Source organism: Amblyomma maculatum, chromosome 8 (assembly GCF_055883805.1).
Source record: "Amblyomma maculatum isolate TAMU_Amacu chromosome 8, ASM5588380v1, whole genome shotgun sequence".
NCBI lineage: Eukaryota > Metazoa > Arthropoda > Arachnida > Ixodida > Ixodidae > Amblyomma > Amblyomma maculatum.
In genome coordinates, this window is record NC_139351.1 from 82,367,030 (window position 1) to 82,387,303 (window position 20,274).

At 43.5% G+C, this 20,274-nt stretch overlaps 1 protein-coding gene across 2 annotated transcripts in view; it reads left to right on the forward strand.

The window, feature by feature from the left end:
* Ptp36E (protein tyrosine phosphatase 36E) overlaps positions 1 to 20,274 on the forward strand; it is a 74,170-nt gene that overhangs the window by 48,657 nt on the left and 5,239 nt on the right. For both annotated transcript variants that reach the window (XM_084576628.1, XM_084576629.1), the window contains exons 6-17: positions 1,258 to 1,294; positions 2,913 to 3,010; positions 5,392 to 5,517; positions 6,645 to 6,796; positions 10,623 to 10,758; positions 12,173 to 12,322; positions 12,426 to 12,525; positions 13,264 to 13,340; positions 15,575 to 15,706; positions 16,257 to 16,385; positions 18,593 to 18,780; positions 19,877 to 20,012. In XM_084576628.1, the coding sequence (XP_084432754.1) occupies positions 1,258 to 1,294; positions 2,913 to 3,010; positions 5,392 to 5,517; positions 6,645 to 6,796; positions 10,623 to 10,758; positions 12,173 to 12,322; positions 12,426 to 12,525; positions 13,264 to 13,340; positions 15,575 to 15,706; positions 16,257 to 16,385; positions 18,593 to 18,780; positions 19,877 to 20,012 (1,461 nt within the window). The remainder of the gene's footprint in view (positions 1 to 1,257; positions 1,295 to 2,912; positions 3,011 to 5,391; positions 5,518 to 6,644; positions 6,797 to 10,622; positions 10,759 to 12,172; positions 12,323 to 12,425; positions 12,526 to 13,263; positions 13,341 to 15,574; positions 15,707 to 16,256; positions 16,386 to 18,592; positions 18,781 to 19,876; positions 20,013 to 20,274) is intronic.

The following is a 20,274-nucleotide window of genomic DNA, read 5'->3' on the forward strand; positions in this document are numbered from 1 at the left end:
TGTGCGAGCTTTTACTGCATCTCTATTGATAGCCTTGGGGATAAGGAGATACCGAAGTACATTAACTTAAACACATTCGTATAAAGATTTCCAGCATCTAGCATTTCAATAGTTCTAGTTGGGCAACAAACGAAAAGCTAGAAAGTCCGACTCTGAGTCTCTCTTTCTCTGGCATGCCTTGCGCGTATCCTAAGAAAATTATGTTGGTTTACATTGAGCGAGACTAAATAGTCATTAAAAAGTGGTGGTATAGTTGTTTCAAATTACGTTCATTTCCTTTTGCGCGTAACATTAATCGTGAGGACTACAAGGATGCACTTATCCTTCCTGAATTCCTACTATTGGTCACGTCCATTCTATATTGGCGATTAATGGTAAATATATTAGGGTCATTCTCGGATAGGACCACGTTTCTTCAAGTGTCCTAGCAAAAAAAAAAGGAAGTTACCTCACGGCCTTAAGGGTTCAGTGTGAGTGCTGTATGACGCCTCATCTATCACACGAGTGCACGTATTGCTTCATTTTCATCCTTCTCTCTGAGGAGATCCATTGTCAACGAGTAGTGTAATTCGCTTCGGTGTACGACCCGGGCTTCCCGTCTCTAATGAACCTGGACTACCAATCCCGTCCATACACGTGGTGGAGGTGCGGGGTATTCGAGACGCCCGTTCTTACAGTATATTTAAATAACCTTTCATCAATCTGACTGAAGCAGCGTTATTATGTGCCGTAGCGCTGTCTCTGTTGAACTAGGGTCCACGTGTTACCACCACACGGGTCCATGCGGAATGTCACACTAGTCAAAGAAAACTTCCGAGTTCTGGATGGCAGCGGCAACAAAGAAAACGAGTTTGGTGAAAAATGACTAAGATTAGAGCACATGTTTTTGTGAAAACGAGTGCGAAGCTGAACACATTTTCCGGTCAAAATCAAGACTCGGCTCGTCTTTTTAAGCGTGTTTTCATTATTTGTACACGGAACCTGAAGACGTTAAGTAGAGCTTTTTATTTTGCTCTCACATTAGCGAAATGATCGATAAATTTCTTAATATTGGTTTATTCACAACTAAAGTTAATATTTTTTTCATTGCCGCACGGAGTCGTAATTCCCCACTAAGTTATTCTGTGGGCCTAAGTCTCTGCCGAAGAGTATTGCAGAAACACAATGGAAAGAAAAATGACACTATCCACCGCAAGGCAACACTTAAAAAGGTCTCGGGTCAAGTGATTACCCTTTTTTTTTTTTTAATCTTTTCAGAGCATTCTCAAGCCGAACGCCTACATAGCGGCACAAGGTAAGAGAAGAACTGTTCCTTTTGCTGTATTTTGTGTTTTTTGTTTTGCTTGTGTGTTCTTGGAACAGAACGACCTACGTCGTTAGCAGCAGCCTCTGCTCGCATATAAAGGTATACGCCGGGTGATCCGAAAATTGCCAGCGTAGCGCAGCTGACCTCAGATCTGCAGCTTGAATCTTTCCAGGCACTCAACGCATCGCTTTCTTTTTTGTTGTTCATTTTCATAAACGCAGCCAGACAGAAATCATTAAAGTTTTCAGCCTGTGCTTGAGAGGGGGATGATGTGTTTGTTACTTGTGTGGTGGTTGCGTTAGCACTTGCGCATTAGGGGGATTGAAACTGCCGTGGGCGTAATTTACAAGGCCATATATTGCGCCCTCGTCACTCGCTTCTCGCCAACCCGCTCTCCCTTCCGTTCTGAGGAATGACGAGCATTGTGCGCTCACTGGTATTACCATTTTCGGCTGTGACGTAAGCACTCCCCAACGAACAGTCGGGGCAGATAAGTAAACGGTGGTAAATAATGGTATGCGGCGAAATTTGTGCTCTATGAAAGTAGCTTAGTTCACAAAAAAAAAAAAAAAACACGAAATCGCACTGATTGCGCAGAGGGGCTCTCAAAGGGAAGATCGGGATGCATTCTGTCGGCTTATTATGGACAATTTCAAACATGGCTGACCTTTAGGTGTCTGAAACGGTAGAGAACGAGAATATCACGCCTTTGTTATATACGTTATTATAATTGTGTGGCGTTTTTACGCAACTATTTCGCATTCTGAAGGCGACTTTTTTGGTTTCATTAAAGAGGTAATGAGCGATCGAACAGCTACCTTTCGGTATAGCGTACGATACACTAGGCGAGAATGCGAGCCAGTAGTTAATCGCTACGTGTTTAGGCACAGTAAATGGGTGGGCAGCTCAGTGGATCGGTGTTTGTTTTCCACTTCAGCTTATAAGCAGTAAAGCTGACGATGCGTTGTTAAGCTAATTTACCTGCTCGGCAGACGCGTACGTCGATCGCTTGAGAAAGTAAATAATTTAGGAGATAAAATTTCATCCCATGCCCTGATGCATTTCAATCGATCTACTGTTCTACGCTACATAGTTCTTAATAAGTAGTGGCTTTGCTTCCGTGGTGGTGCAGTGGTAAGATGCCCGACTACTGTGCCGGAGTAACCGTGTTTTATCTCGACCGTCGGCGGCTGTGTATCGATGGAGGCGAAACGAAGTGACGTCTGCGTGCTCTGCGATATCAGGGCACGTTAAAGATTTCAAGTGTTCGAACGAAATAATCGGACCAGTTCCTATAGCTACGCATCATTTTCTGTGAGCCTGCGCCAGTCACAAAATTTATACTTAAAACTGAGCAGCAGGGCCGTGTGGTTCTGGAGCCCAGATCTCGTAAGAGGATTCCAATGCCAGGGAAATCAAAATTGTTTCCTTGAAGTACAATTGCTCCCCGAGTCTTTGAGGCAGCACTGTAGACAAGTGTCAAGATTTTGTAACATTGCTTTGAACATAAAGTGGTTTAGATTTCAGCGAATATACTTGAGTCCACTAATCTCCAGAAAGAAAAGCTACCAGCCCCACAATACCGTCTTTTCTACTGTTACTGCAGGTCCCAACGAGGACACAATCAGCGACTTCTGGAGGATGGTCTGGGAGAAAAAGTGCTACGTCGTTGTCATGCTCACCAAAGTGTTCGACTTTATACGGGTACGTCTCGGGGATTACGACTCGTGATCTTCAAAGGCATGCATTTTCAAGATCTTTTTAGTGAAATTCATCGTTTTGCTCATCGCGGCCTGATGTTAAAATTCGATGACTGTAGACATTTACTTTATTTGAGGTAACAAAGTAGGCGGACGATTCGGGCGCAGTTCATATGAATACCAATATAGATTTCGCTGAGCGAGTCGTACGGAATTTTTTTGCGCGATAGCATTAAATGCTCAGTCAATAAAAATCCGGCGTTAGCGTTTTGAGGGGAAAATTACGAGCATGGTGCTGGCGTGCGGTAGCTGGCAACCGGCATGCCCAAGCACTGATTGGACGTTGGGTTGCCTGACATTATTACATTTGGCAGAATCTGCCAACTCGGGTCTCTCCTTTCATGCGAGAAGGCGTTATCAGAGTCAGGCTGTTAGGTCAATTACATGCACCTTAATCGTATGCCACGCAGGCACGGTCATACGGCTCGCTTAAATCGGGGCTTTATACGTGGGCTGGTAGCCTACGCTATCGCGTCATGTCCTTAAAAAGTCCCTGAAACGTCACTTTCTCCAATTTCCCAGCAAACGAAATCAATATTTTCAGTGTTAGTGGGGCTAGCTTAAACATATTGAGTTGAGGAGAGACTGATGGGATACCTATTCCTCGTGTGTTTCATTAAATAGTTATTAGTTTTAGTTTTATTGAATAACTTTTCGTGGACCCTTTAAAGGTGGAGCTAAAGAATCGCTCATAATGTTTCGGCCACTTCCTCTTTACTTCTGATTAAGGTGATAATTCATGATATTTTCCACTTGTAGCTGCCAAAACAATCATGTGAACCATGTGGCACAACTTAGTCAACAGTTGCTAGACTAAATGAAGGGGAGAGGGATCTCTAAGGGTGGCTGTCATCAACAATAAAGCAGTTGAACCACCATAGCAGTCTATTCTGTCTTTGATTTTCGAATTGCGTGCTTTAGGCGATCAGCCGTCTTTTCCGCGCCAAACGCTCGCCATTTAGCTTGCGTACCATCGCATTAGCGACGGGTGTTTGAACAATGAGTTTTCGCCTTTTCTTTTAAGAGAGCATTTGTCTCCCAAAAGTCTCAATGCCAGCGACGTTCAACAGCACTGCCTATAGTGGCAATATTCAGGCATTTTCAATCTTAATGAGCGAAGAATTCGCCGGCAGTCATCGCCAGTCCGGAATAGCCAAATACATCGATGCTTATCCCCACATATTACTCGGGGGGAACAAAACTGAACCGTTTTTGTTAATCTTTTCTGTTCACTTGTCGTGAACATAATTCACCCTGAAGAAATGTATCACGGTAATTGGGTAATGAATCCTAACTAATATAGCATTTTCACATTATTCTACTGTAGTTTCCCGTAAATTTTACCTTAAAATTGACAGCTTCACTCATCTTTTTATTATTGACCAAATGAGCTAGCTACTCAGCGAAATTCATGGACGATAACGACGGGCAGATATCACGAAACAGTTGAATTGCTCTCTTCTTACAATTTTGTATGTCCATGCTCATTTAGCATATTGTTTGGAAGAAACGGCTTGATGTCCAGGCGTTTATGGTGCAAACAAATATCATAGGGAGTTTTATTAGATAACCATTCATTCTGAATAATTCGAATGAAACTGTGCAATGCTTCACGTCCTTTGAAACATATGCTTCCTTAGCTTAAGAACTAAAACAATCCGTAAAACACCCACTATAGTGAAAAAATAACTATAATGCACGGTGTTCAACCCGAGGTTTGTAAGTGGACTAATGTGATGCATGCTGCGTTTTTGTCGCACACACTTCCATGAAGCAGGCAAAGCCACCTGTGAACTTTTAGAGACCACCTTTGGATATATTGAAAAAACGTATATATAGGAGCTCCTTTACATTATAGAGAAGTCTGCGGCCACGGCATGTCATCAATAGAGAGATTTAGCACACCGTGATCCGCGATCTGCTACCGTGATCCGCCACCGCGTGTTCCATTGCGCATGCCCAGATCACTTTGATGCCGATAGATGGCGTCAGATACTTCATGTCGGCACATTGACCTGCCGCATCGGAACTAATAAGCTTGTACGCCCCGCCCACGAGAGGTAGAGGGTTACGGTGGCGAATCGCGCATTGCGGTATGCTAAATCTCTCTAATTTCTAATTAATCCTGAGTCATATTTCAAAGACCTTGATCAATTCAGAATAAAATGCGAGCAACGCTTATTGGACAGAGATTAAGGGCAGTCATCGAGAACCGCTAGGTTCTGCGTTCCGTCGCAAAACGACGGCGCCAAAGAGCATATGTCCAAATTTAGCAAGAAATGTTTCGCGTGATTCACCAATGTTCGGGCTGCGTACCGTGTGCAGGTGATGTGCTGTCAGTATTGGCCCATGGAGCTGGACAAGCCGGAAAAGTACGGCATCATCGAAGTCACCTTGCTCTCCGAGGACACGATGGCCAACTTCGTCATCCGCACGCTTAGGCTGCGAAAGGTCAGCCTTCGGAAACTGCATGATGCCGGTTGATGTGCGAGAGCCATAAAATACCGTTACCTTTCACCCTAGTAAAGACGATGACGTTACCGATTACTTCATAATAGACTACATAAAACCTGATTGATTATTTTCAAAAACTTTCAGTAAAATTGCATTTTCAACAGCATTTTTTATCCGCAAAAGCAACAAAAGAGCATGCTCCCGCAGCTACAATATAATATGCCTAATGCCAATTCAAAAACTGTTAACTATTTCAAACGACCTTTATAACCTTACTACTGTAAAACAACTCGCAGGTATTTCGTTTCTTGAGATCTTAACGACAATAGCATTCGTCTTACAAACGTTTCCCCTAGACCGACGCAGCGTACTAGTGACATGAGCATCCTCCTCCCATTAGGGAATGAGACGTATCAGCTCCATCCAGCGCCCGTAGGTGATAAAATGGGTCGGCGTTTTCTCTTGGCCTGGTGCTCGGCTTAATTCTTTATTAGGCGCTCTTTATCAGAAGTCGCGCTTGCGCCAATAAAATCAATCATCATCAAGAACACTTCCAATATACAGCTTTTACAGGGACGGATTTATAAGTCGATTTAAATTTTAAAAAAGCTTTGCTCCTATCAAGACGACGTCTATTTCGTTCCTTGCAGCCCCCAATTCCTACCTCTCAAGGCCAGTAAAGTCAATTAAACAGTTCCCTCCTTGGCGTTTTCACTGCCTCAAAATAAATAAGTAGCCAATTTAGGCTACTTGGAATTCATGAACAAATGCGGTACATTTTCAACAGCGCTCCTTATACCCTAGCACTGAACACGGGCAAATACAGCAAAGCACTTGCAATATGTCTTCGATGTTACGGCACTACATATCCTTGTTTATGTTCTGAATATTGGACGTAGAGTTCTATATCGTCGGCGCGCACTGAACTTAAACGTGAGCAGTGGTGATGACTTCGTGTGCACAGTAAAAGGCGCGGTTGCCACAAAATGTCCCTATGTTTGAGTAATAAAGCCACCATACTCGTAAAAACGTCGTGTGCTAATTCTTAGATGTCTATGTTAAGTAACATTCGTGTGGTTCTCTGGCTGTTTTTTTTTTTAATTCCTTCTGGTATTTTTCTGTAGGGAGAGGAGGAGCGTGACGTATTCCAGCTGCACTTCACCAGCTGGGCATCCCACACGGAGCCTTTCACTAACGCACTACTCGACTTTCGCCGGCGGGTCCGGACATTTACCGACCGCTGGTCGGCAATTGGACCCACTATTGTCCACTGCAGGTGAGACGCTGTCTTCTCTTTGTCTTGCAGTGACTGCGAGATCTGCTTGGTAATGAACGCCTCAACAACCAACATTGTGATAGAAGAATAAAGCTAGAACTTTCAACGGTAGGCATTTGCGCCATTAACCGAAAACGTTGGCGAAATCGATGAAGTCAGGGCAGATGTTTTATAAAACTGTGCTTGAATGAAAGAGATCCAGCTTGCCATAGTATCAGCTTAATCGGTACTTTACCGCTGAAAAGAAATTTTTTAGTCTCCTATGTAGTTTTTGTAAAATAAGGCCCTCGTGCTAGGAATCTAAACACCAGTATATCTAAACTATTCGGTACTCGTGCATTTTTAAGCCTGAAATTTGAAATTGAAAGGGGACGTCGAAAAAAGCCCAAGGGCCAAAATCCAGGCAACGATTCTTCGTCACTGATTTCTCTTCATCCGGGAACTTAAACCTGAACACCCGGCCACCGAATAAGAATTCACAAGATGAGTTAACTTTCTCAGGCTGTCGTACCCTCCCAGTAGTGGTACCACGAGGAGGCGAGCCAGATGGGCAGCAGTGGCGTTGGAAGGAAGGGATAGGCAGGAGACTAGAAGGCTGAATGGCTTTGTCACAGGCAAAGTATATTTGTAGAGATATGCACTGGCACGGCTAAAGTTTGCCAGATGTGTGAAGATGCAGCAGCCGCAGCATGTGTGCGATATAGAAGAAGAGGAGAGCATCATCGAATCCTCGAACAGTACTTAATGTCAAATTGCCGGCGGCCATGCCCTTAGCTCGAGGAGCTCAGTATTTCGCTTTAAAATTTACGGGAACCGCTGACCGCCATGCCTTGTTGGAAGAAAAGAAACAAGTAGTGTGGCGTGCTATGCACTAGACCCATTTGGGGATTACGGTTAGTACCATCTGCAACCGAGTGTTGTACACATATCAATTTCATACTCACACCCACTCTAGATTACTGCAAAGGCAGTAATTTTTGTTCCTTGCCAGAGTTGTGACATACGCTTCACTTCAATAAATATTGGCAGGGTAGGGAACCACAGGGTGAAGGTCAAGGAACGGATGTGAAAAGGGCCCCTATCTGGATGCTGCAACGTCATTTAACTCGGCGTTTGTCTAATGAGATTTAGACACTTTTCCTTCGGACGTTTCACTTGATCGTACTTACACCTTTGAATGCACCTTTATTAAATAAGGAAACCCCGCCGAGGTGGCGCAGTGGTTACGGCGCTCGACTACTGTTCCCAATGATGCGGGATCGAATCCCGGCCTCGGCGGCCGCTTTTCGATGGAGGCGAAAAGCAAGGCGCCCGTGTGCTGTGCGATGTCAGTGCACGTTAAAGAACCCCAGATCGTCGAAATTTCCGGAGTCCTCCACTACGTCGTCTCTCATAGCCTGAGTCGCTTTGGGACGTTAAACCTCATAAATCAACCAAACCTTTACTAAATAAGGCGCATGGCCTTGTGACATTGCACAGTTACGCCTGCGAATGTGGATGATTTTCTTGTCTGAAACAATGCAATGTACGAATTTCCGTAAACTCACGCTCAATGGACACATATTTTTTGTTAACATACTTCCTGGAGGCTCATGAAGCTCCTTTTATGGCAGCCATGTGATTTCTAGATCATCGTAGTTACTGGTATAGCTTCTGCAAGGTGTAAAGAAAATAACCTCTCAAAATATTGTCAATCTTTTGGAAGCGGTGGCGAAGGAAATATCTTGCGAAGAATAGTATTTGTTTCTTCAGTGGCGGATTTCTACTTCTATTTATTATGGTACTCCGAATATTTCATGTATTCATTTGTGCCAAGCCCGCACCGTGGGAATTATCACTTGAGTCGACACAAACCTACCGCAAAACACATATACCCAAGATTTAAAGCTTTATGCCACCATGAGAATATTTGTTCATTAGACAGGTTGTCATCGTGTTATATGTGTTTTGCCGCAAAACTGAGCCAACATTTAAAAAGTGAAAGGCGCTTTGAATGCGAACTTGATCGAACGCATGATGTTGCACTAGCCTAGAAAAGCTCAGGCTGATATTCCGTCTCCACTTAACTGCCAATCGTTCAATTGTTCAATATTTAACTGATTGCCTGCCGACCCTAAGTTACATACCCAAAGCTTTAAGCACCTTCAGAAGCCTCTCATTAAATGTTTTGCCGTGAGATACATTTCATGCAGTTGGTCCTTTTTTTTTTACGTTGCAAAGGAAGCCCGCGAAATACTAAAAGAAAGCACGTGAGAGGGCGCTGGTGGCATGATAATGTATGCTCTTAAGTGTGCGATGGTGGAACGAGGTCGGTTGAGACGTGACAATGGGCGACGAGGAAGCGACAGGATGTTATGCTGGAGGTTTTCCGGCCCCGGGCTCTTGCTGCATGACGCTGTAGATACATGCTGCCGGCCAAACAGGGTCAAATATGCAAAGCTGAGATCCCCACTCATAATGCTATGCTGACGGCATTCAGAAAATATCGTCCCTCAGGGCCATAAGCCGGAAGATGAAAATAAAACCTAATAACAACAGCAAATAACATCTATAAAATAAAAATAAAACTGAACACTAGTCAACAAAAACCATCAACAAAAAGGAAATCTCGTTGCCATGCCACTCCCTCCCATTAGTTGTTGAAAAATTGAGGCGTGCTCCATTCTGGTTAAACACCGGACAGATGCCGTTTCAGAATGATTAAGATAGTTACCGAAAGGATACAACGCTTAACAAATACCACACTCACTTATGCTGAAAAGAAAAAACAAATGTGTATACTACGAGATCAAAGAGAAAGTTGGTTGCCCGGTGCCTTGTTTTTGAAGGCAGCTGACGTTCTTCCTAGTTTACGCACATTAAGATGCCAATATCTCTTCATTTCCGCAGAAAACGTGCACTATCTTGGCACGAGGCCTTTCAGTCGATTTTGTTTGGGGAAGAAGCTGGCGGTAAAGCCGGTTCGTAAAGCTGGCGCAAGATTTTCGGACAAAGGCACACAGCTCCACTGGCGATGTGTTTGAAATCCCTGTTATGAAGCTTCCAAGTCAGCGCAAGGAAAGAAAAATGAAAATAGCGTTGTTTTTTCTGCTTAAGGGAACGAATTGGCGCGGCGAGCGCGAGGAATTTCTCGCAGTCGCAATAACACTGCAGTTGACCTTGTTCACCCATCGTAGGCTTTTGAGTCGAATAACAGCAGTGCGCAAGTGCCAGTTCACGTGTCTGTGTTTTTCTTGTCTCTTTTTTTTTAAATTTCGCGCCCCTACCTCTGAACGCCGAAAAAAAAAAAAAAGCCACAAGCGACATATCGTGCTTAAGATGAATTAACAACAGGTTTTTAAACGTGGTCTAACATTTTGAGCATCCCATTTAGACTCTGCAACCAATGTTGGAAAAAGGTCCTCAAGCACTAATCAATGAACTAAGGATATGACCTAAAATAGCCTTAGTTACTCTAGGCAAGTTCCCACACTATAGATCCGGTTCAATTTTCGACTAACATGTCGCAGATTTGACATCTTCGATCAAATTACGTGAGATAATTTTTTTACTTTAGTAAGCGCTGTACTTGGTACGGCCCATGAGGTAAATTGTTGCGCCGACGACATGTCTGTGAAGTCAGATTCCTTTGAACAGAAAGCGCGGTCCACGGCAGCGCATACTGCATTTGTTTTTGTTTTTCTAATTCAGAACAATGAGTCAGCATTTTCTGCGCGCCTGAACATTGATATGTCATAAGCCAACGTAATGTACTTCCGCAGCCATCGATTCATGTCCTTTCCGGTTGATCTGTGCATGGCGTTCATTATTCGTAACACGTTCGCAGTGACGGATGCGGACGCACGGGCACGTATATGTGCATCGACGCCAACCTGGAACTGGCCGACGAAGACGGCGTGTACGACGTTTTCGGCTACACCAAAAAGCTGCGCGCCGCCAGAAAGGGAATGGTCGATACAGTGGTGAGGAACGCCTGCCTGTCTGCCTTGCAGTCTGGAGAGGGCCGTTGTCTTCTCGCGGTATAGCAGCCGCTAAAATACTTGTCATATTAGTGCCTGAATGCTTCCAAATTGCGTCAATATTTCACAGCAGCTTTGTTCCTAATAGCTGCTACATATAAATATGCCAATTTTGCTGAAGGAGATGTTCAGAATTTACATTTATAGGTTAAGGAAAAGGTATTCAACGTGGTAATCCAAAAAGTCTTATTTCGCTTAAGTGGCTTCAGTCAACTACGGTTTTTACCAGCTTCGAGGGAAACGTTTCTCACATATAGTTGTAGTAAAGACGTCCTCCTTTGACCTCACATGAAGGTCTCTCGTACTAATCATCATCATGACAAGCAAAACCCAGTTTCTTAATCAGGTTCACCAACCATCGAATCCATACTTGAGCAACCAACTGTTGTAGTTGAGGGTGCTGAAAAAAAAAGGTAGAAAGGATGCACAGATGTAAGACCCTGTCTCGTTTTGCTACTTTCAAGAGAGAGAAGGGTGGTACAGAGAAAGGTTGGGAAGAGGGGAGAGGTAGGGATTTCATGATGGCTGATCGCAGTCAAGTGGTGGGGAAAGCGGGAAGGGAGTACAGCACGTGACATTATGAATGCTGGATGCTGCATGTATAGTGGTACCGGATCAGGCTACCTGTTCCAATAGCCTTATGCGAATTATTTACTACTTTATTGGTCAAAGTGTGCTGAACGCTGCACACGTTGAGAGTTAATTTTGTGGAAACAAAATATTTTTGGTCGTTTTTCAGCGATTTATCTAAAATAGGGGTTCTGGGATGAGCAATGTTATGAATGAAACACCAATTTATTATTCATAGATTATAGCGAAACGACCGTCACGTAGCCTACTCTTAGTTTTAGCGTAAAATAGCTTTTCGTTGTGGAGCTTAACATATTAAAATGACTCAGCCTGTGAAGCACGACCTAGGATTCACGACACACAGTACGCGGGTGATTGTGCTTCGATTCCACTGAACCATGCCGACGCGGCTTTGTTGAAAGCTATCTTCCCCGACTCTGTAGTTTCGCGCTCCACTCACACAGCCACTGCAATGGGAGAGCCCTAGAAATAGGTTCAAGTTTGAAATGAAGGCTACCAAGGGAACGTCTTTATCTGGTTTCATCCATTGTTGGTTCGATGATCAGTTTTTCTCGTTTTTTGCCCTTCATGCCCGTTTTTAATACAGCCGTTTTTAATTAGTGACTGCGAAACACAGGGACAGAACACACTGATTATACACAGCCATTCTAATCGCCCTTTGTTTTAATAGCGCTGAAGGCGTACGCACGCATCATCTATAGAGTTGTGCCTATGACACGGGAGTGAAATTTATGACAAGATGTTCATCAGTGATCTCTGCTCGCAGGAGGCGTACAAGTTTGTGTACGAAACCTTAGAAGAGGCGTACGTCTGCGGAAAGACGTGGTTTCCGGTCTCCGAACTCTCAGAGCAGCTAAAGTTCAAGTCTGCAAAAAATCCAATCACCAAGGTCAACGAATACCAGAAAGAATACGAGGTACCTACCTGCGACCGTTTGCAGAAAACCCCATTAGGCTCACAGCTCGTTTAGTCCTTGCTGCCGAATATCTGTCTAAACGCTTCTTTGCTACCCTTACCAGAAAATCTGCAAAATGTCATCGAAGCTTTCCATCGGCGATTGTGCCGGAGGACACCGACCGGAGAACAGAGACAAGAACCGAGACGTTGCTACCGTTCCTCGTAAGCTCTAGTCTTTTTTAAAGTTTTTCAAACAACAAACTGCGGCCAAAGGCCAAACAAAAATATAGATGAAAAAACGTCATGTAGGCTCCTTCCCAATTACATCTTGTCACCTTTTTGATCATTTTGTACGGTTTTCACGTGCTTTAAGAACTGGCTTCTAAGGTAGGATTTTTAGAATAGCTGGATACACTTAATTATAGTAGCATCAAAACTACTTATGTATGCTATTAAATACTGCATATAGAGAGAATGCAGCGCAGAGCAAGACAGGACACAAGAAGAAACGAACAACATGAGCCGCTAACTTCCAAAAAAAAAATTATTTCACACATGCAGCACATTTATACGCCAAAGTCATGACATCAGTTGTGCTAACAGTAGGTTTGCCTAAGAAACCAGAGTTACATATAACATAAATGAATAGGAGTGCTAACACATGTCTCTACAGAAGCATTTATTCTTTCTGCTTCAATTATTACTCGCATGCTATGTTATTACTTCTTGCTAGCTCAGCAGTTTGATCAAGAAGCTTCCGCAAGAAACGATCTTGTGACCGGTGTCGGGGCCACATCTTGTCTAGAGTCATTTAGCCTGCTCTGCAAGCTAGGATATCAACTGCATGCCTAACCGTGCGCAAAAAGTGGAAAATGAACTAAATGGCTAATTGCTGATCGATATGTTTCTGCTGACCAAGAAGCTTCTTCATACGATTATTTGAAATCTTACCACTTGCAGCCGACAACTTTCGACCGTACCTGACGTCATTCCAGAGCAACGACAACACGGACTACATCAACGCAGTTTTCGTAGACGTAAGTGGCTCCTAAATTGTTTAGCATCACAACTGAGGGAATTCCTCCTCTAGGTGATACATCGGACACGCTGAGAATGATGAGCATGTGGTCACGGAGCGCATGATGAGTCATCTTTGATTTCTAGCTCCCCTCTTTGGTCCTTTATGAATATTTGGTGCAGAAGTGTGTTCACGCGTCAAAAACAATGCGTCATTCTTCTTGTATGCTTTTGATGCCGTCTTGCAACACAGAAATAATTGTCATTCTATACAATAAAACCTACCTGCACATCTGCAAGAGAAATTAATACAACTTTTTGAGAGCCTAGAAGTACAAGAAAAAGAATGATCTCTGAATCTGTATGCACTTTCTGTTCCATTGTCTATTTTTTGTATTCCTCTGGCGGTTATACGGTTACTTTGAGATGTATAGTTGTATACGCACAGCAAGCATTTTGTTTGTTTGTAGCCTTTTCTACATTTCAATCCATACTTAGACTTGAGCGTTTAATTTATTGTTAAATCTTGATCTTAAGAAACCCCACAGCCCGAAGGATATGCTTTTCTGAAACAGTACGCGCAGTAGTGTGCCAAGTATTGTGTGCCATATTTAGAAGATCCCTAAACGAAGGCGTCTTACCGTATCATTGGCAAGTGGTGAGAATTAAATCTTTACATAAAACCTGCGACAAGAAATATGTGCAAAATTATAGCCCGGTTGCCCTTGATCCTAAATCATGCAAGCCACTCGAACACATTATTCACAAACATTTATCTACCTTTCTCGAAGCACATAACGTAATATAAAAATTTCAACATGGTTTCAGGAAGAATACTGCTATTGTTATCGGCTAATAGAAACAAATCATGGTTTTCGGGAAAAACGAAGGCAAACATGCTGGTGCGTTATGCTTTTGGATTTCTGCAAGCTTCCGACACTGTTTCACAAGTTATTTCATAAATTGGATTCATTAATACACAAACAAAATTAATAGCCTGCATGAAGGCGAATTTGTCAAACAGGCGTCTATTTGTTGCCTTAAACGAAGCTTTCTATGACAGCGTTCAGATGAGTCTGAGGCTCCACAAGTGTTAGTTGTTGGTCTGCTTTATTGAATATATTTATTAACGACATTGTCCGCCAACTTTACGTTCATGTTAACTATATGCTACTGATTGTGCCCTTTATGAAAAAAATAAAACGAGCTGAAAATCACGTCAAGTTAAAAATGATCTTCTGAATGTGACACGTTATAATAATCCGCTGTGATAATCTGGGACCCCTACACTGAGACCAATATTCGCAAATGAGAAGTTACTAAAAAAAAACAATGAGATTTATCTATAACCCTTGCGGCCGCAACTCCACCCTAGCCTTCTTAGAAAATATGGCTTACCGTCAGTTACTGAGAGGAATCGCATTTTTCGCATAATATTCTTTTTTTCAGTTGATTAATAGACATTACAATATTGTCTATTACAATTACAAATAATTAGCTGCTCCAGTTGTTATGCTGCATGCATGCTACACTATTTCTATATAACCTTTGCTAACGAGAACAAGCTGCTACAAAGATTCCTCTTTTTCTAAAATTATAATCGAATTGAATACCATTTCTGATGATGTAGTAACACAGAATTCCTTATGCCTATTTGAGACGCAGCTTACGTAATTGCTGAATATCTGAGTACTCATCTACTTGATGATTGGAACTGGTTTTATGCTCCAATGTAACCCGTTATACGCTTGGTCGAATGAACGTGCGTGGTATTCTAATATAATAATGATGTAGTACGATGCTGGAATTTTGTTATTGGTGATGCCTCACCTGCTGTATCGCTTTGTTGTACTTTTATTGTGCAGATGTATGTATGGTCTAGTTTTAAGATCCCAGCATTTATAAATAAATAAATTTTAGTGGACCATGAGAGCTGCATATCAGGAACACTACGAGAAGAACGAGGAAGCACCGCCACTCTGCTCGAGTTTGTTTTGTTGCCTATATATTGGTTGTGTTTTGGGCTGCACCCGCCGTTCAGTTTGCGGCGAATTATATTCCCCATTTTATTACTGGATAAACATCCTTTTAAAATTAATAAATTAATATTAACCAGTCAAATACTTCATTGGTGTTAAAGAACAAGAAATTCAGTGCCCAGGAATGTCCCTGCTGTCTAGACTTCAATGCAATGTGGCCGTCTTACAGCTACAGTAAGCAGAAATAATGAAAGTGTTGCGTGTAATTCTTGCAGGGCTACAGCCGCTCAAAAGAGTACATCGTGACAGAATGGCCCATGGTCCGGACAGCGCAGGACTTGTGGTCGTTGGTCTACGATCATGACTGCAACTCAATAATCGTCCTCTGCAGCCCCCCACCTTCCAACGTGAGTTCGCTATTACACAAAAAAGTGGTATTACCGCGCCACAAAATCGAAACACTTCAGTGAGGACGTTTAACCGAGTAATTCTGAATGAAATCAACATGCGTCCCGTACTCAGACTTCCCAATTCCATTGGCCGGTTCAATTTAGTTCCCAAATGTAGTTTCTCAATACGATATCTCGCTCTTTGGTCTTTCCTTATCAGTCGCGCTGTTCAAACAATGTGTGGCTAATTCTAATTTTCTGGTTTTCTGTTTCTCTGTGATCCAATCTTCAAATCATATATAAGCAATCCGACATCATTTAAAATATTCCAGCACTGACCGAGCGTGTATCCATAACGGTCTAAGTCATCATTTCCGGTTATATCAGAAGTAAGGTGACCAGTTTTTGACTCCACACTGGCTCGTCACAGCACGTTTAACACTCAGTGCTCCTTAAAGAAGAAAATCGTACAGCCTATTAGTACTAGGTAACTGGCTGTTTTACATCGTTGCCTCTTACATTCCCCTTCTTCTCTTACATTATTCTTGTGCAATCCCTTCTCTTCTAGGCTTACCCTTCGTTCTGGCCTACAGAGAAAGAGAAACGAAAAAAGTACGGTCCCGTGTTCACAGTGGACGTCGTCTCGTACAACCACTACCCCAAAATCAAGACCTGGATATTCAGGATAAACAAGAAGGCGAGTTGGTTTCTTACTTGACGAATGCCAAGATATCTCTTCTGTCTGGCACCCCGACTAATAATGACGTATTCCACCTTGCTTTGTAAGCGGTGGATTATAATCGTCTTATTTTCATCAAAGTGATAGAGACCCGAAAAGGAAAGCTGAACAGCTTGATTAGCGGCGAACACCCCTCACCCCACCTCGTTTATAGTTTTGAAGCATCTCATATCTGATTTGACTTGAAAGGCACACCAAAGGGACGTCGACAAGCTTTGGCTCTTAAGCTTTAGCGTAAATAGTAAATTTTAAGGTTAATGTATCTACAGCATGTTTATTTTTATCGACTTCAGTTTGGAAAACAAAATAGACTTTCAATCCCAATGGTTAGCCGGTTCAAAGGAAAGCTACTCTGCTCAATCTGTTCCCTTAAAGCGTCTCCTTTCTGTTAATGTATAATGGTGAGTACAAAAAAGCTGCGCCGCTCTACCCTCAGATAACGGAATCATGCTAATCGGTCAGTGCGAGCTGAATGGTTCAATGTTTTCACGTAGAACGTCAACGTTGTTCGTTGAAGCACGCACTTTAGCGACGAAATCAATGAACTTCCGTCAGTAATACGATAACGACGGATCAAGTCAGCAATATTAATTTAACCGACGTCGCTCAGCCCATGTGAACGTTAGTACGGCCGCACGTTAAACTTAGTAACATCGGTTACTGTGACTGTACAAACCGTACAAACCGTGCACACTGCCGCTGGACGCTGTCTGTGAAATAAAGTGCATTCTCATGCAGTGCCCCAAAGTTAAAGCTCGCTGGAGGCCACAAGTGGCTCATTACACTTTTGGAATACATTTGTCGTGATTTTAAGATGTATGATGTAGGTTGTATTCCCTAGGCAGCACAAACCATAGACCAATATTTGGACCATGTTGGCGATGTATAGGTCTTATAGAGCCATATATTACCAACATGTTGCAACATTTGGCCAATATTGGGAAATTGGGTTGTTCTTCGCGCCTTTATCAGCGTCAAACCACCTGCGCTTCTCGAGCTGTGATATTGTACGACACTGCAGCATTCGCATTACCTTATAGTCCACATTACGAGAATCCCTGCACTACATAAACATCTGAACCATGTCAACCCCTCACTATCTTTGACCCGCCGTACTTTCGGTTCATAAGCCCATTATTGTGGATTAGAACTGCGCTAAGGGAGCCACATTTGTAACAAGCCGAAGTACGAATCTTCTCTCCACGAAAATTTGCGTTCTCATTAAAAACCTTAGGTTGGCTCAATGTATGGTCATTCTTCGACCCTACTCGTCAATTCAGGCATCACCACCGTATCTGGACGTATTTTGTTACTATTGCGAAACGTTTGAGTGCTGCATATGTCTCGTTTATAGCCGTATGTTAGGGACGAAATAGATTTTAATGAGCTTCTTTTTTCTTCATCAAGATCAAGGTTTTCAAACATTACTGTCAGGCACCACTACTAAGAGGTTGCAAGGGTAGTCTTGGCACGACAACGTCACATGTCACACCCTTAACATCATCGCTTAACAAATTAGCCGAGGTTTAACTCCGCTTACTTCAGACGTGCCTACGCCCTGTTTGACACGGTTCTGCTTGGCGGCTTAGCACGAACAGTTACAGCGAGTCAGCGCAGGTATAAGTCCCCAGGTGGTGAAAAACGCTTCGCAGTTTTCCACTACGTTGCCTCTTTCTCCCCCACCTTCTTCCCTTCCCGTGCGGCGCGGTTCAGGTGCCCAACGAGGTGCGTGAAACTGCGTTTTCCTTTCGAATTCATCAGTCTGCAATTCACGCAGTATTAGCAAGGAGTGCACCAGGTGGACGAAATTTTCAGACCATTTCCCTGCAGTGAGCCTAAGTCGTATTGGCACGCTGAACCTTAAGAACTACCTCAGTTAATTAAACTAAAATAGGGCAATTTTTCACCTACACCAACTACACTAGTGATGCAAAACAGCACTGCTGCTACTGGAGTTTTGCTGGTATGGCTCTTTGAGGTTTAAAACTGGCCCTAATATCTTTAGATAGTTTGTTTTTAAGAACAAAAAAGCAGGCTACATTTCTCAGTCCTCGATGCACTCCTACACGAAGCAGACACCGTTAGAAGAATTGTGCAAGGCCTTTGTGCCAGACCTCTGAATATCCAGATTAGTTATTTCGTACTGATAAGTGCAATTTGTTCAGGTGGTCTCGCTGACGGAGCTGATGGCGGGCGTCAAGGCCGAGCCTAAGACAACGCAGATCTTCCAGATCACCTGCTGGCCGGAGCGCCACAAGGTGCCCACCTCCACGAACACCCTGGTCGAGCTCATGAACATGGTCGAGAGATGGCGCCAGAGGACCACCTACGGCCCCGTTCTCGTCATATCCACGTGGGTGTCTGTCACTACTGGGAGGGCTATAATACGGCTGCTGTAGTTATACGAAGGCTTATTGTGGATCAGGAGCGCTAAAAGGTAGCAGGAAAAACAAGTCAAGTAATGCCATGAAATCAGGCTTCCAATAAAAAATTTCGTTAATTCTGTTCCCGCTTTCTGTATTCGTGTACGCCGAAGGCAGGGCGATACATTAAAACAAAAGATAAGACATGGCCACAAATACTCATCATGGACCATCACGTGGTGCCAACTTTCTGCCCTTCATTTTTTTTATTTGATATCGCTTATGCCTCCTGGCTGGTTGTTTTTAGAGGGAAAAGTTGCAATAGTATTACTTGTTGCGTTGCCGTTCAGGGGTATCCGGGCAGCAAAGTATTGCTTGCACATTGTTAATTCCATGCTGCACATCATCATCCCCCATCCTCCCTTGGCGGTGCCTAGTTGCCACGGGGATAGCCGCATGCGCCGAGACGCCCTTGCACGGTGAGGAAACTAGAGAGGTGAGGCTACCACAGTGGTTGAAGGAGGTGAGGAGGAGGATCGCCAGACACGGCGGTGTAAGTAAGAGTGAAACGGTGCGTAGTCATGTGTTTCGCGGGATGTCATACAACCGCCAAGCGATCTCTAGCTGGCGCGACAGCACGCTTGCCGCACTTACTGTTTACTGTGTTGTATACCAGTGAGCACGATGCTGTTTAACAGCCGATTTACCATAAATTCTCCACAGGATAGGACAATGATGCATTGACGAGAGCGTTTAACCATGGACTCAATAAAGTGTTGCAGAAATAAAATCGGACTGAATACTGCAACTTGAGATGGCTAAGTGGGCGCGTTAACACTCTATCGTGCTATAACACATGCCTTTTGATGCCCAACCAGGCAGACGCATATGATTCCAAGACGAGGACTTTAACCAAGACCTCTAACCTCTAATACTTTCGTTGACTGGCACTAAGCCTGTAAACCATATTTTTTCCATTGTACTTGAAACAAATGGCTTAAAGGGTTAATAAACGCTTTGTTTTGTTGCATAAGGAACGTGGAGGAAAATGCTCAGATGCACCTATTGCTTTCCCCATAATCGCAGGAACGGCAAGAGTCGTGCCGGCGTCTACTGCGCGGCTAACGTTGCCATCGAGCAGGTCGTGGAACACGGTGAGGTGGACGTCTTCCAGGCCGTCCGAACAGTACGTCGCCATCGGCCCCAGCTCGTCGAGAACATGGTGAGTGGGCCACTGTATTCGAGAAGCATGCTGCTGGCCACCCACCACTGCATTCCTCACTTAATACCACTACAGTGATTAGTAACTTACTGAGCGCAGCCATAGCATGCTGAAAAGGAAGTCGACACGGCTTTCTCATAAACTTTCTAGCTGAACAGAGATTCATCCTTGTATAAGCCGTACCCGAGACCATCGCTTATGATACATGGGCCAGCTACCTTTGCAAGTTTCCTTAACACCTACTTTGAAGCAAATAAATTTC